The 16,610-nt window shown below is 39.5% G+C and overlaps 1 protein-coding gene across 4 annotated transcripts in view; it reads right to left on the bottom strand.

Annotated features, from left to right (window-relative positions):
• Positions 1 to 16,610, bottom strand: part of RALGAPB (Ral GTPase activating protein non-catalytic subunit beta) — a 72,998-nt gene that overhangs the window by 31,641 nt on the left and 24,747 nt on the right. For 2 of the 4 annotated variants that reach the window (XM_068913045.1, XM_068913046.1), the window contains exons 8-15: positions 15,163 to 15,311; positions 14,836 to 15,052; positions 8,306 to 8,341; positions 6,342 to 6,543; positions 4,711 to 4,878; positions 3,471 to 3,585; positions 2,977 to 3,124; positions 101 to 165 (exon numbers count right to left, since the gene is read on the bottom strand). In XM_068913045.1, the coding sequence (XP_068769146.1) occupies positions 101 to 165; positions 2,977 to 3,124; positions 3,471 to 3,585; positions 4,711 to 4,878; positions 6,342 to 6,543; positions 8,306 to 8,341; positions 14,836 to 15,052; positions 15,163 to 15,311 (1,100 nt within the window). The remainder of the gene's footprint in view (positions 1 to 100; positions 166 to 2,976; positions 3,125 to 3,470; positions 3,586 to 4,710; positions 4,879 to 6,341; positions 6,544 to 8,305; positions 8,342 to 14,835; positions 15,053 to 15,162; positions 15,312 to 16,610) is intronic. The other 2 variants (XM_068913047.1, XM_068913048.1) reach the window with 1 other exon arrangement.

The following is a 16,610-nucleotide window of genomic DNA, read 5'->3' on the forward strand; positions in this document are numbered from 1 at the left end:
AAACCTAAAGAAAATAACTGAACATCTTACAGCAGCAGATAAAAGGCATAACATGTTTTCTTTCTGAAGCAGTAATAACTTTATAAGCAAAAAAGCTTACCGTTTCCATCTGACAGCCAATGGCTTCTAACAGTGCTGAGTCTTGAACAATATTTAACATTGCACCTGAAGAATCAGATACAAGAAGATAACTCCTTAAAGACAAGCGGAACATTCACTGCTAAAACTTACAAAGCAGGCAGCACTGAGGGCTTGCACGCAAGATCTCTGTCTAGAGTGCTATAAATATAAGATTTGCTTCAGGCTTTGGCATTTGATGCAAATGATGGCTGAGATAAAAGAGAACCTGCCTTCAGCTATTTTAAAAGTCCTTTGTACACAGGTTTCTTAAATTCCTTAGTTCAGAAGGATTTTTGTTTCATAGGAAGGGTCTGGAATCTTTTCCTGTCTCCAGTCAGACTCTGCTCGTTTACAATCTCCACTTTACATTTAAGGGCATCTACTGATTCCACCAGTACAGATACTATTTATTAGATAATTAAGACAGTTCTGCATCCTCTGACACCATCTTGGGGATTTACACAGGACCGGCCTGGGCTAACCTCTGCGGACAGCCCCCCGGCACAAGGAGGCTCCCTCCCTCCGTGGGGCCAGGAGGAGCCAACAGGCAATTAGCGACTGGCAAACAAAAACATGTGCCCAAGTCTTAATGAACCCGGAGCACAGCCGGAAGAGAAAGTGAACGATGCCTAGTCCACTCAGCAGCTCTAAGAAAAAGCATCAACAGGACAGCCCGAGCACAAGGGACTGCCGCTCGCTCTCATGCTGACCAACGACTAGTCCAAGGAGCCGATCCATTCTAGTACAAGGAGCTTTACCTTTACAGGGACTTACGTATTTGTGCCCAGAGCAAGGCGAATTTGCATCACTGACCTCCAAACCCACAGACTACCAAAATAAAAATCATTACATCCAAATTTAGCCAAAATGCAAAACTTTAATTTCCTAAATCGTGAGGCCAGCACGCAGTCTGAGGTGGGATAAGCTGAAATTCTCTTTACCTAGAAGTGATACCTGGTCTCATGCTTTTTGTGCTTTTTTTCTATTACTACCCAAAATACTATATTGAAAAAGCTAAAATTCCAAGTGTAGGACTAACCAACCATACTGCACTGACATTAGTCAGCAGGTAAATAGAAATATCCAGCTTGGGAAGGATGACTACACACAAGTGTAAGACCCTACGTTACACTAAAATTGCTGATGCATTCTAGGTGCCTTGGGTTAACTAGCGTGAATAGTGTGTACATGCTGGGCACCATCACCCCCAAGAGACAAGGAAAGAAGCAGTAAGGACACAAAACAGACTGGCACTAGGAAGCACTCAGTACAGCCACTGGGTGGCATTAAAAATCTGTTTTTGCAGCAATGAACCTTCATGAAAACACTGGTTGCTATAGTAAGCAACCAGCAAAAACATAGCAGCCCGTGAAACATTTCGCGAGCAGCTGGAAACAAACATTCATTTTGTTGAGAAGCTGGTGGTAAGTGCAAGAATAGTCTGGCTAACCTGGAGATTCATGAACCGCCTTCTAGCGAAACAGGCGGGACATAACATCACATATGGAAATTGGAGGTCAACGATATGAATACAGGAGCTTGTGGGGAAAGGGACTGGTATGTGACATAACGGAAAAGCCATCCCATATATAACGCTATGACATAACGCCATGGCATAACGCTACATAGCCATGACATAACGCTAAAACCCATCCCAGACAGGTGTGGTCAGAGCATCTTCCTAGCTGGGTGCAAACACCAACTCACACCATAAGGGCACAGGAACGCATGGATATTATTTAACAGAACAGCACCCGACAGTTTAAGGTGGTGCAATCCACCGATGCTCTGTGGGTCTTGTTAGCGGATCACTTTGAAACAGCAAACGTCCTCATCTCTGCACCAGGACTGGCTGTAAATCTTTCTTTCAAATTATTCTCCCCTGGTCTTCTCCCACTAAAGGAGCTGCTCCAGCCACTGAAAGGAAGCCTTCAAAAGACTCTGCAGACTGGATTTGTTTCCCTGCACTTCATTGCTCATGCTCTTTTCTTTCCCTCCCCTATTAATCAGATAGGCTCTCTGCCTTCCAGAACAGCCATACACCTCCTGACTGCAAGTTTGTTTGTTTTTTTTAACAGTCAAAAGGAAAAGGGTATTGTAATTATTTTGGGGGAAAAGGCAATCTTAATGTGGAAAAAGGTACTTCTAAATAAAGAGGAGGAAACAAACAGGAAAAAAAATGGTGGGTAAGGCAACTAAATGTTTTACTTGTCTGAAAATACACCTAACTTAGCAGATAATGCACTAATCAAGTTTTCAGCTTCTAATTACTTTTTGAGTATTTAGATGTTAATACATCCACCACCTCAAGGAATAGATTGCTGCCAAAATACTATACACATCTCCAGACTTTATTCCAAAGCTTCTGTCTGACGGTTTACACAGCGCTAGACAAATATCATCTGTATTCTGCCAGTGCTGGAGCAACGGTTACCTGACATTTTGACTTTTTTCTAAGTTCAGTCAGGCCAAAAACTAAAGCTTTACCTGAAACCCTTTAGTCAAGAATTTTTCCCAATATTAAAAAACTTTTTTCATATTTCCATTCTTAGCTATCACTGACTTTTCCTGTAGAAAGTGCTTTATGTCTATCTCTACTTTTCAAGTATTTTTCCTCATTTGTAAAAAGAGGAGAGAAATACTACTTTAATAAAAATTACAGACTTTTTAAAGGTGTTTCCATAGTGTGAAGGAGATTATACAAAAGGTTTTGCACAGAAGACCTGCTGGGAATTTCATCTCCGTATCCTTGCAAAGCAAAACATAACTAATTGCCCACATTATTCAACTCTTCTATTTAAGAGCAGTTAAGACACACTTTTGTGATACAATTAATAAAAAGAAAGTTGAAATAACCTAGTATCATTTGAGTGTTGTTGGGATCTGTTTCAGTTTGCAAAGCTCCTATGAGTATATTCACAAGCCTCAGCTTCAAGGAAAGGAAGGTTACTGGCTTATCATACGTTGAGCTGTCGTCATTGCTGAATTTTCCTTCTAGGACAACCTAAAGGAAAAATACATTTATTTCAGTATCAGTTAGAGATCAGTTTCATACTTACACTAAGCATACCAGCATGGTATTGGTTTCCTTCTTCAATTTAAGAAAATTTCAATTTAAGAAATTTGGCTTTAAAGGTGCACAAATATGGTTTGCTTTCTTCTGACACTTTAAGGTATCACACCCAGTACCTCCAGTTATCAATTAAAGATCTATCCTTTCCCTGCCTACTCAGTGGTAGTGAGAACTAACCATGGGGTGAGGGACACCACTGCTTATAATGCAGCCCCTCAGAAAAAAGCTGATGCTTATAAATAAACTATCACAGAAAACAAACTCGTAACTTTATTACCTCAGACTTTATGGTTCCAAAATGATGAGGGAGAGGCAACAAAGACAGCAAGATATTAATAGAAGCTCTTCTTAACTCTGTGGGGTTTACATAGATTTTAAACTTTGAGAGTTCTCTGCAAATCAAAGCATCATAAAGTTAAATCAACTTTTTATAGGAATTTGGAACCAAACTTAATTCAGTGCAAATTAAATACAGGAACCTAGTGGTCTTAAATAATTTACACTCTACAGTGTAGCTATTTCTTTCTAGATTTCTGAACCTCATTTTGCAACAGCAACAATACAACAATTAACATAGGTTAGACATGAGGAACCATCACTTCCTAAGGATTTTGTACTGGATGTAAAAGCAATAAGCTGATGAAATCATTACTCATATATCGCATCCTCAAAGCAGAATTTTCAGTGACAAGCCGCTACCTGCTTGTTACTGCTCATAAACCATCCTGGTATTACCAGAGATCCACAGAATTTGCTCACATGCATACTGCATAAAACACAAATTGCTTAGCAAATACATTTTTTTCAGTAGTCACTAGTAAATTCTTCTACTTATAAGACTGAACCAAAATGAACAGTTGCTCAGCTTTAAACCCAGAAGATAGACAGTAGTTCATGAATAACTTCCAAATAAAACACAGCATCAATACGTGAAATATATGGCGCGGAAGGCATGCACTGAGTACCATCAAGTGACTTTAATTATTTAGCAAAATATCCAGAAATTTGTAAAATTATAACAGCAAGGTTATATATATTCTGGTGTGAGAAGCTACTATAACTTTAACATCCTATCTAAATTCTCCCTTTTTCAACTAATGAAGTGTAAAATTACCCTCTGCATGATTCACAGCAGCACCAGATGCTAAGGAATATCTAGTAAAATTGTATTTAAAAATAAGTAGACTTTAAATGTATTTGAGCTAAATCATTCCTTTTCCCTATTCTTGCAGATATTACTTTTCAGTCATGAATATGCAGGTAACAACTTCATGTATTTCTTTTAAAAAAAGCACAATTATTGCTTTAAAGATAACTGCATTAAATAAAATGAAAAATTAGAGCTTATGAAATGCTGCTCCTAGCATTATCACAGCAAGGATATTACTGATACTACACAGTACTTGGCACACCAGCCACAATTCCTTCAGTGAAAACTATTCAGGAATGACAAGAGACCCCAGATGATAAACACTTCCCCACATTCTGATAATATCTATAGGGAAATGGCATTTTACCTGTCAGGTAAAATAGTTTCAAGAGCCGAAATGAAATAAGGAACCACGACATCAATCCCTTTCAGGTCACAGCAGAACAAAGGTGGGGAGTTTAGAATAACACTGGCCAGAACGGGGTGGCAAACGAAATCTGCTATCTGCAAACCCTGAATTAAAAGCATGTAAAATCTGACAAAGAAAGATAAGATTAAATTACTTGCACATAAAAAGCATCACTGTCCTACATGAATAAGAACGTGCAGCAACTATTTGGTCTTGTCTCTATAAAAACACAGCAGGTTTCCAAACCATAGCTAAGAAAAGCTTATATGAGCACCCCCCCTTAAGTTTTTAGTACATGCAAACACACCTAAGCAGCTTTAAAGAAAAACAAGTCATATTTATTTCATGCGAAAACCCAGCGGAGCACAGGTTTGTTGAAACATCTGACTTGTTGCAAGACATGGACTGGGAGCTGCTGCAAATACAGCCCGGACATTTACTGACAGTGCTTGAACGTGCCCCCCTCAGCTTCCCCAGGTAAGGATGTGAGACCTTGATTTTAATTCCCCAATGCAGAAGAAAAATAGCGTGAAATCTTTCAGGGGGAAAAAAACCTACCCCTCCTCTCAGAGACTCCGATATTTGGAAAATGAGACCAAACATATCAATCATAACTACTTCAAATGACAAAGTGGGGTGATGGTGGGGGGAGGAGAATAAGGTCACAAACAAAACAAAAGTCTTGTTTTTTTTTTTTTTAAGCCACGTTATAATTTACCTGGCTATTGTCCTAAAGTAGATAGGGCCTTTTGTAGTTCATTTTAAGCAATATAAATTACTCCTCTATAATTTTAAGAAAGCCTTACGAAAAATGAAGAAATTCACTGAATAGGTAAGAGAAACACAGACTATCTATACATACAATACAGCAACATGCATGTACTGAGCAAGTAGATGACTTTGATTTTTCAGGAGTTTAGAGGTCATCTGTGACCAAAGTAGGTGAACAGTTAAGAGTCATGATTTCAAAACTATTTCCTGCCTCTGGGATGTGCTACTGCACTGCAACATAGTGATTTTTGATAAAAGATAATAAAAAAAACATGAAAAAAAGGAACACTGACAAGCAGAATTGTCTGGGAATAAAAAAAATTGATTGTTTTAAATAATGGAACATTAAACCCAGGGGGTCTCTACATCTAAATCATATTCCGTTCCATGGTTGTGGTGTTTGACAACATAAGACCCTTCACAATCTAATGAAGCTTAAGTATTCTTATGTCTGCATACTTCTACTTTTTTCCACTTTAATAATATTCAATGGTAAATTACCAAAAAAAAAAACAAAAAAACAACACAGGCCAAGAAAGTAATCATAAAGATAGTATGCTCTCCGGCTAGGAGGCAATTTATGGGACTTCCCTTTGACCACAACTTAAAAGAAAAGCCACTGAAAACAGAGCTCATAGGAATTACAAAGCAAATCAATACTTAGTTTAGCCTGGGAGCTCTACCTACAGCATTTTAAGGCTAACCAGGCTTTTAGGGTTGGCAATACAAGATTCAGACAAGAACTGAAAGCTAGTCACTGCAAATTCATCTACACCACAGAGTTATACCAATAAAGCAACTGGAAGATAGGTTAGTACCGGGATAAGTAAGCTGGCAATATTTCCTCCCCAGTCTTCTTGCTACAAAATATCCTACACAGTGTCCCACACGCCTCTGCCCTTCCTGCTTCATAGTTGTCTGGGAATTCACTTGCATCAAACATAGGATTGGAAGCCATTGTATCTGTGGACATTTGTGATCCTTTTCGGCGAAATTCCACGCTAGCTTGAGTTGCTATAGCTGGGAAGAGAAAAAATAGCGTTTCACTGTATTTGTTAGCATGTAAAATAGGCTCATGGGATCCTGGACACAAAGATCAAGTCAAATTTAGTAGTTATGAAGCTGTTAGTTCACTGTATTTGAGTCAGTGCCTCTGTTTAGAAACTATTTGAGGGGCAACTAACTTTTCTTCCATAAGGATGACAACAACTAACTTTCAAGTTCAAAGCAAATCCCAACTGTCTGTTGCAAAGAGCACACTTATATCCAGTATTAACTTCCTACCCTGTCTGGAAGCCAAAAGATCTTCCTTATCTAGTTCTCTTCTTCAAAATAAAAAAAAACTACAACAACGAAAAACCTTTCCTTGGTCCCCTTAAAATACCCAAAAACTTTTAGATCGTACCACTGTCACCTCCAAGTGCCTAATTATAAAACTGGCTAACTAATCTCTTTTTGGTGATCTGAATACCAAGCTGTTCTCATTCAACTTTGCTGTGTAAACAGAAAACCCCTGAGGAGAAAAAAAAAAAAAAAAATATCCCAGAATCCTAAGGACTTCTATCAGAAAGAGAAGTTTGTTGAAAGCCACTCTTCTGATTTGGTCCTGCTCTCCTTACAGGTTTCCTGAAATTGCCAAAGAAATTTTAGAAGTTAGATAGTCCAGGTGACAGCTACCAGAAAGGTAGGCACTCTCCTAGTCACTAACAGACATTCCACAATACTCTCCACAAAAAGTCTCTAGAGAACCCACTATAACTAAGTGGGACTTGGTTTTCCCTAGATTTGTGCTCTCTTCCTGTAGAATGGTTCTGTAAATAATCCAAGCTAACTAGAGTCATGTATTTTTAGGAAGATTTCTAACTCCCCTCCCCACATCAGTATCATGTGCAGAACATGCAAGAGGCTACTCATTTCGCTAGCTTCATCATTTCTCCCAGAATGACAACCAAGAAAGATACTGTTTTTCCCTTGGACAACGTTCACTCTTGGATTATCAATAGCAGAAAGAGCGTGTTCCTTTTTTAGCTAAGGCTTCACACGCCAATATTGACTTTCAGAAATTTTACAAGCTAAAAACCAGAACAGAGAATACGGGCTCCTAACTGAATCAAGCCAACATAGTTCTGCTAGAACCAAAGATTTTGTTCTATATCTCAAACCTGGGACACCGGGGAATATCAGATTCACAATCACAGTTATGCAAAGGCCCATTAACACTTCATTAGTTGCAATACTTGTTAATTTTACTGGAAGGTATTTTTAGAAACTCCCTATGGAAAAGTCTCTACTCTTAATTTTTGTGTTTAAATTCTTGATGTAGCCTACTGGTACTTTATAAATTTTCATGGCATAAGTAGTAAATAAGCACAAATCTTTATGCGTCTTCCCATGAGCCATTTTTTGTCCTAAATAAGCTATCCAGCAATATACTATAGTTGGAAAAAAACACTACATGCACAATGCATACAAATCAAACACTAGGTCTGTAAAATAAGCTTTAAGTAAAAAAAAAAAACATGGTTAGTGCAAAGTCCTGAAATTCATGACATGATCACAGACTAAAGTACAGAAAAGATGGGACTGATTCAGGCAGATTAATTTGCTTTTGCCAACAATCCTCCCCATTCAAAAACACACACAAAAAATTACTTGTCTTTTTTTCAAGTAAAAGTGCAAAAGCTACAAGAGACAATGAGAATGAATTTACAAATAAAATATGGGATTATGGAAAAAGAAAAGCATGACCGCAATTAAGGAAAAGCTACTGGTTCCTACTTACAAGATTTATAAGAAAGAAGAATTTGGATAAAAGATGCTGCAAGATAATAGAAATAAAATGGAAACAAATCAAAGGACAGCAGTAGTTATAAAATACTTTAAAGATGGTGAAATTGTAATATAAGTTAAGAAGCTTTTAGCTTTTTTAAAAAATAGATTAAAAGCTTTATGATATAAGCAAGCTCGTTAAACACATAGGAAATTGGCATTCAGGTCCAAAATTATGGTTTTGAAAATACCATGCAAAACAATGAACAAAGAAAGTTACAAAATACTAATAAGATTTAAATCTGTTCATATCAATGTACATCAGTTGTTTAAATGGATGTTATTAACCCTTCCCAGCTCAAGTACATTTCCCTACATTATGCTGTACTCTAAGTATATACTTGGCTATAATAAAGCTTGTATGACTTGGAGTATGCCTCATAAGGGGAAAATTACTTACCTACATAGTCTTCTCCCAACAACACTCCTGCTTCCACAGTCATAAGTTCCTGACAGTATTGCAGCTCCATCTTCCATTAGCAAAATGGCTAACAACCCCTAATGGACCCCAGTAGAGATGAGCATGCCTACCCTAACCTCCAGCTCAGTCAAGAATCTTCCAAAGCAGAAATAAAAGGAAGAATACTACCACTACTAGAAAGGTCAACATCTCAAAAACAATCTCAAGAGAAAGAAAAGATGAAAAACTCCGGCAGCTAGTAACCAAGAGGGAAAACTACCTACCTCACAAGAGCTGTTTCTTTGAACGTGCTGGGTCAGATCAAGACCTGTGACCAAGCCCCTCAGCAATACTCAAGACTTCCCTAATCAGAGTTCCTCATGATTGGCTCCTATACCCCCAAAAACGTTCTTTGGGACAGCATACTAGGGACAGAGAAGGGCTAGAAAAGATGAGGGTAAAACTATACTCTAGGATTCCCTTGCTGACCAGTAGCGCCTAGGTAATACCAAAAACCATTCTAGGTAAAACTCCCACACAACGGCTTTAAAATAAATAGCTGTCAAGCTTGTAACTTATTTCTTTAGGTATGAGGATTAAGAACAAGACCATCAGATTGCAGGATTCATTTACTGAAATGCTGGCCCAAGAGATTAATGAGTTTCTCCTAATTCTTAGAATTTCTTGAAAAACAATTAGTAGCAGCATATACTGCTCAGCCAAACTTCCCTACTAATTGATGCACACCATGCCAGCGAGGCTAAGCTCTGCATACACACATACACACACACACACACACACACACACACACACACCAGGGCTGTCATAATTAGGGATAACTTCTTAGCACCTTCCTAACACATTTCTTACGAAGGAGTCCTCTCAAAGCAGCAGCCATGGGGAACTGCTTATGCCACACATTAGTCTGAGTGTCAGACTAATGAAACAACTATTTCTCCAAAGGGGAAGCTACCTGCAGCCATCTAATTCTAAAGACGACAGCAGAAAAATCTAATTCCTTTCAAAACCATCTACCCAGTTCAGAACAGATCATTTCTCCTCTCTCATCATGATACAGAACAGCGTTCAGTAGCTGCCTGCTATAAAGCTTCACCATCAAGGTCTCAGTGCAGAAACTAAAACCCTGATCTAGGACACTCAGAGCACAAGAGCTTTAGTACTAAAGATGGCAAGATCACTGCTTCACATCAGAATCCAAGTAACTACATAAGACTATATTCAAGGACAGGGCTCAAAGACAAAACGGGAAGAGAGCTTTCCAGGTGGTGAAGATGATCAGCACTCAGCGCATACAAATTGCCTCCAGGTAATCTTATGCAAGAGAAAAATAATTCTGCAGTCTTTCTCTATCCAAAGAGTAACAGATAAAAAACATAGCAACTGAAAGCGTGAAATGCCACAGACTATCCTGAATTGTGGAAGGGCTACTACAACAAGTTTTCCCAAGGACATAAGAAAACTGAACAACAGAGGGGTAGTGATTATAATCACAAAATATTTGAGGCTGGAAAGGACTTCTGGAGATCATCTAGTCCAACCTCCCTGCTCAAAGCAAGGAAAACTAGAGCAGGTTGCTCAACATGCTGTCCAGTTGGGTTTTGAGTATCTTCAAAGAGATCCAGTGCTTGACTACCCTTCACTGTGAAAAAGTTTTTTCCTGATGTTTAAATAGTATTTCTTGTATTTCAAATTGTACCCATATTGCTTTGGTCCTTCAACAACACGGAAATCAAAAAGCTTCTGATTAGCGAGAAGCATCGTTGGGTTAATAAGAACCTTGCAAGTTGCCACGAGAAATAGTCATCTATCACTCAGCGTCAAGTCTCACCTCAGAGAGGAAACACACGTGTAAGCCAGCTGCACAGGGAGAACAGCCATGCCATGCTGAAGAGGCCAAGGGGGTTAGAAGAACAGTTCCTAGCCCTTTGAAGGAGCACTTTTTTAAATGAAAATGTGTCAGATGAGAAAATATTTCCTCTTGGCTTAATAAGGTTAACCTTCCTCACATCCAGGTATTTTTCATCTCGGAACCTATGAAGAGTTGCAGTTTTTTTCCTTCCCAACAGACACATTTTTCCTACTCTTCTGGACTTCATTTTTTAGAGACATAAAAGAATTATGGCTGAGACATAAGGCTCCAGAACAAGGAGAGAAGTAAGGGTGAGTAGCTACTCATTCACATCGGCCTTGATCCACTGCTGTTTGCTTCCTAATTCCCAAAAGGACCTGCTGTAAGAGAGGACGACAAGACACTACTTAGTTTGAATTAGCAGGGTTCTTTAATTCTGAAACAGAACGCGAGACTACATCTCATCCTATGGGGACATTTGTTACGAGCTCTCATTTAGCTCATGAACATCAGTCTAGAAATAATGTCCCCATGTCGAAATGTGTGTCATGTGACTGGAAGAGGAATAAGAAAAACAATGAAGACAATACACAGTGTTTCAGGGCAGGAGATCTCTCTCTGCAACACCAGGCAGAATCCTGAATCAAGATACTTCACCTCTTTCTCTGACACTGCAAAGTGGTCCTCAGTCCTCCAAATAGCAGGCAATGACAGAGAAATCATATCAGAGAGCTATGAGAAGAGGAATTCTTAGCTGCATGGCATTGAAATGAACTGAACACTAGAGGGGCTTAAAATTGTTAAAAATCTGTGATACAAATGCAGTCCCAGACCTAAAAGGAAAACAAAGTGTGCATGGACCAGCAGAAAACAATATTACATATTAAATCTGATCATAAATGCAGGCACTGCCAAATTATAAAATATTATCTGAAGCTTTCATCAAAAAAAAGATAGCAGTGCTTCCTGAGGCTAATGCAAAAGGCTATCAGTAGCAGTGCCAAACATGGTAAGAATATCCAGCTAGTATCCAAAGCATCTACTGTATCAGACTACTGGAGATAAGAGATGGACTGCTATATACAGGCATAGCCAACCTACAGCCAAAAAGAGGTCATACATGAAGAAGCAGATTCCTTTTTGCCCCTCCTTCCTAAGGGTAGGGATTATGACAAGTAGGGATCCCTTCTCTGCTGCCCTCTTTCCTCAAGGTATGCCTGTATTGGGTAACCTGAGCAGAGGCAGGTGGATGGGTACAACCTGCAGATCCAGCTACATTACTGATGTGCCCCTCTTATGTCATGGGGAGAGATCACAGTGCACAGCCCTCACTTGGCCCACCTCAGCACAGCCCAATCCCTCTTGCCTTTCACAGTTCAAGGAGGGAAAGACTTCACTTGGAAGCATCAAGCTCCACAGAGTACCAAAAGAGAAACTCTTCATTTTGGACATAAGCCCGGTTTTAAAAGATGGCGATGCTTCAAATCAACCGAAACTACAGCAGCCTAACAATTTAGAAGTCTTGTCACATTCTGCCATTTAAGGCAGAGGCTTAGTAGCTGACCTTGAGACCTCCAGAACAGTCAGGCAATCGGGATTTTAGTACATTCCTACAAAGATACTTTCAGCAGTATGGGTCCATCTTCCATACATCCAGTTCGCTCTCATTCTGACAGCCTGTCACAACATTTTTGTGAACAGTACTTTAAACAGTGGTAACAGGTACTCACGGCACCCTGGAAGGGCGGGAGCAGGCTAGAAATCAGGCTGATTTCCTGACTTTTGGAGCTGGACGTCTCTTTCAGAGAATAGTACACTGAGCAGAGAATTTTTACTAACTTCAGGTTCCAGGTAGATCAAATGCAAATGCTTGAAGGTAACAAAAGCATAGATAAACTCAGTCTGTTTTGTAAAGCTAAAGAATCAAACTGTATCAAATAAAGAAAGGAACCAAGGCAAGTGAGTTAAGGAAGATCTATTGAAGAACTAGATGAAGAAGCATTCTTTGCAAGAGTACCATCTCTCCTTTGAACCGACTTCAAGGCACTGTGATTAGCACCAAGTCTGCAAAAGGACCCAGGACTAGAATCTTTTCAAAAGCATTTGCTATGGATTTAATACCTTTTCTGATGGAGGAGATATGTGGAAACCAGCAATTCTTGCCCCAAGAAGTCCTAAATTGGGCAAGCACTAACTGAGGAGAAATGTCTTCTCTGGACTACAAAACGCATGACTCCCAACTGCCAGGGGGCCTATGTCAAGAGAAGAACTCAAGAGGATACTTGTTATTATTCCAGAGTACAGCCATAGCATTCTCCTTGAGACACACAGCAATATGCTAGGCATTACTTTTTAATGACGTGCAATAACTGGACCCAAGAAACTGAATGGAGCGAGTGCCACTTGTAGGTTCAGAGGGATTTTACTTGCACGAGGCTTAAATTCTGTCTTCCAAATTGCTAGTAAAGCTGGACAGAACACAACTGGTCTTCTGGGTCTCCATCACTGTAACTCTTTCCGGTCCATTTGCTGCTAAGAAATGGCAGAACGCGTGACCTGAGAGGACTGGTCTCATTCTGGATGGCTCTGATGAGCACAGAGAGGGTACAGAATTGAGTGGGTTTTATTCATTCCATCATGAGGGGAAAAGGACAAGGGATAAAAATTTGCTGCAAAACTCCAAGTACCTTCTTATTTCAGTTAATAAAATCACTATTTATAGTTTCTAGGAACAGGAGAACTGAAGTAACAGTTGGTAAATCTCTCTGTAAGAATAGCAATAAGACAATTTTCTGGCTGTTGTGGGAGGACTTTGGACATTGCTTAGGCTAACAAAAGGCCCTAGAACTCCTTGAAGCAAGTCACTCATTTTGGTTTCGAATGAATGAATACTTCTGTGATTACAACTGACATTTTGTTGCAAAAGCAAGTAATATAGCTAGATGAACTAAGAAGTCATAATATATTTTTTAAAAAGCTCAGCATCTCAGCTGATATCCTTTTCAGGTTGAGTACTACATTAAAATTGCTCAAGATACAGGTTAAGTCAAAATTAAAGCCAACAGATCAATCTGAAAAGCAGTTATATTTGAATACAAAAATGTATTATCTGAATATATAACTGAATACACCCTCAAATTATTCCTTACTCCTTCCTAAACTCAACTATTTATTTCTCTATTCACATGTCACAGGCCTTTTCCAGAGGGACTTGAACTTCCTATCATGGAAATCCATGACTGACCACTTCCAAAAACCACATGTTGCATACCTAAAGTTACCTTTAATGGACCCCAACTCCTAAACCCATTCTCTCCATGCAGGGGGAGAAAGGGATTCGTGACACAATGAACAAGGACGCTAGCCAGTTTAATTGCTGCTATCAAGTCCTACCTATAAACTTCACTTCCTGCAACAAATCTCTTCTTCCTTTATTTTTCTTAGGCCAGTGAGCTTTTGACAGGGAGATTTCTTGGCAAAGTTGCATGGGCATTTGACATTTTAAACAAAGAGCAGGCAAAAAAGGAGAGGACTGGTTATGTTTACTCTTTTCTGAATATTTATCACCAAAGGAAGCAGAGCGCTAAAAAGCCTCTGAGCGGAGAGCACTAGTTCTGCTATAACATCTCAAAACATCTAACTTCTAAAGCTGAGCAAAACCATAGGAGACAAAATAAACCCGGCAGTTCAGGACTGAAGACAATCAGGGTATCAAGCAATACATGGAAACATGTAGCAGCTATCACTGCAAGGCAACAACTTTACTTGAGATTTTAAGGATTTTTGCTTTTACAACATCCTACAAGAACAGGGGGAAGTGCCACTTTGTGCGGTATCTGGACTCATGTTAAAATTTCTGAACTTGAAGGTGTCTCTACAAAAAGCTGCTGTTACTCAAAGAGAAGCTTTAAGCTAGGAAACTGACTCTTTTACCACGTCATTTTCATCACTTGAGGTTTTCTCTGCTAGCACAACTGGGACTGCTATGTTTAACAATGGAGTGTTTAATAGTAAAAAGTGACTTTTTAATTTTAAGCCCCAAACACCTGCTGGGCTAGGAACAGGTGCTGGCTCAGCTGGGAGGGGTTAACCACAATACAGGACTTTATTAGATTTTTTTTTTTTTTGATTAGGCACACGTTAATCTTGCAGGTAGGAAATGTCAGTAAAACAAGGAAAAAATATTTACATATATTTGTTCAGCAATATTTACCAGTCATGCTGCTGTCTCTATTTATTCCATTATGAAGTTTACAGTGAACAAATGCTGCATCAAACAACCATGATCCAAAGAGGTTCAAGATGCTGTTAACCTTTGGCCTGCGAGGAGCTGGTAGTGGCCGTGGCTCAGAACTTGTCTGGTTTGGGCTAGAGAGCGGAGACGTAGAGGAGGGCTGGTGCTGCACTTTTGAAGTATGTGCAGTAGTTACCTGTTCGAACAGAAGAACAAGTTCGCTGCTAGAAGCAAGGAAATCTATATCCTCTAACCAAGGAACCATCAAAAGCACCAAGTACTTCAATACAGAGCATGAAATCTTACAGTGCTGGTTTTCATTGTTGCTTTATTCACAGTCACGGCCCGATGCCTTCGGTTATGGGGTGGAGTTGTGTTGATAGCAGTGTTCTGGGGCATGCTCAGCCTATTTACTGGTGTGGGGGGTGCACTATCTGACCGGGGTCGAGAAATGCCTGTAGATTAAAAAATAAAGCAAACTTTAAGCCAGACTTCCATAAACTCATACACAGCAGCACATTTATATTTAGGCCTTCTGTAAACAGATTAGCTCTTTCACCTCTCCCCACTCCCAAAAAGAGCAGTGTTAACAAAAATATCTTTCCACTTTTATTATTAGCATAAATAAATACACAGGCAAAAGAAAACCCTGCTTGCACTAGATAAGCAAACGCTGCAGGAAAAAAAAAAAACTTAAGAACTTGGGGAAACGCACATGGGAAGACTGAGTCAGAGGGAAATGGGCAAGGTTCATTTGCTAAAGCCAATTTAACAGCTCACTACTACCAAAACTCACTTTTGCCTTTCCTTCCCAACCATAAAATCCATGCCCTCTTCTGAGACAGCGCTAGAATTTGTCTGGCCCTTCGGAGCCAACACAGCACACTAGACTAAAATGAAACCAAGCAGTTTTCTGACATTTTAGCGAGCTGAATCGGCTCATTGAACAGTCCAGTACAAAAGCCACTACAAGGGAAGGGGAAAGAAAGCAGAGCAAGCCATAATTTTCTGGCAGCAGCAAGACACTAAATCAGTTGTCATCCTGTAAAATTGAACTTCAGGGAAACACTTGTGGTGTATGAAAAGCTACTCTTCCTAGTCACAGAATCAGAAGCAATTAATTTAGAATCTCCCTCTGCAAAATCCGAAGCGACAAATCACTTCTATCTCATTTTAATGAATACCAGCACTCTTGCCCCACTAGAAAACTAAAGGGGAAATTGAAATGTGCTTGAAGATCAACCTGATATAGATCTTTTGACTATGCTAATCAAAGCATCCAAGTACTTTTCACAGCACATGATGAATTCCGCTAAACTGTTAGTCTTATACCCCACACATAGAGTAGAGTATGCACCGTGGAATGCATTGCTTTGGTACAATTTTTTTTGAGAGGAGGCTGTAGTAATTTGCCAAGTGCACACATTATGTGAGTACATATCAGAAAAGGCAAAATAAAAAAACACGTGCTACGGCATTTGGTATAGAGGGCAACGAGATTCACATCAGCCTTCCCTTGCTGAAGGAGCCCATACTGTAATTCTAAAGTCTGTCTGAGAACATCCTCTCATCCACACGTACAGCTTGAACTTAATTTCATCAAGAGCTCTGCTGGGCTTGAGTGCATCATCAAAGCCTGCAGTCTTCACCTTGGAACTCCAGACGGGCTCTCAAATACTCTGGGTCCAAGCTACACTAGATCTTGAGAAGTCTGAGATCTTCAATTCAATATCCTATCAAAAACTCACGCAGAG

Source organism: Struthio camelus, chromosome 18 (assembly GCF_040807025.1).
Source record: "Struthio camelus isolate bStrCam1 chromosome 18, bStrCam1.hap1, whole genome shotgun sequence".
Taxonomy (NCBI): domain Eukaryota; kingdom Metazoa; phylum Chordata; class Aves; order Struthioniformes; family Struthionidae; genus Struthio; species Struthio camelus.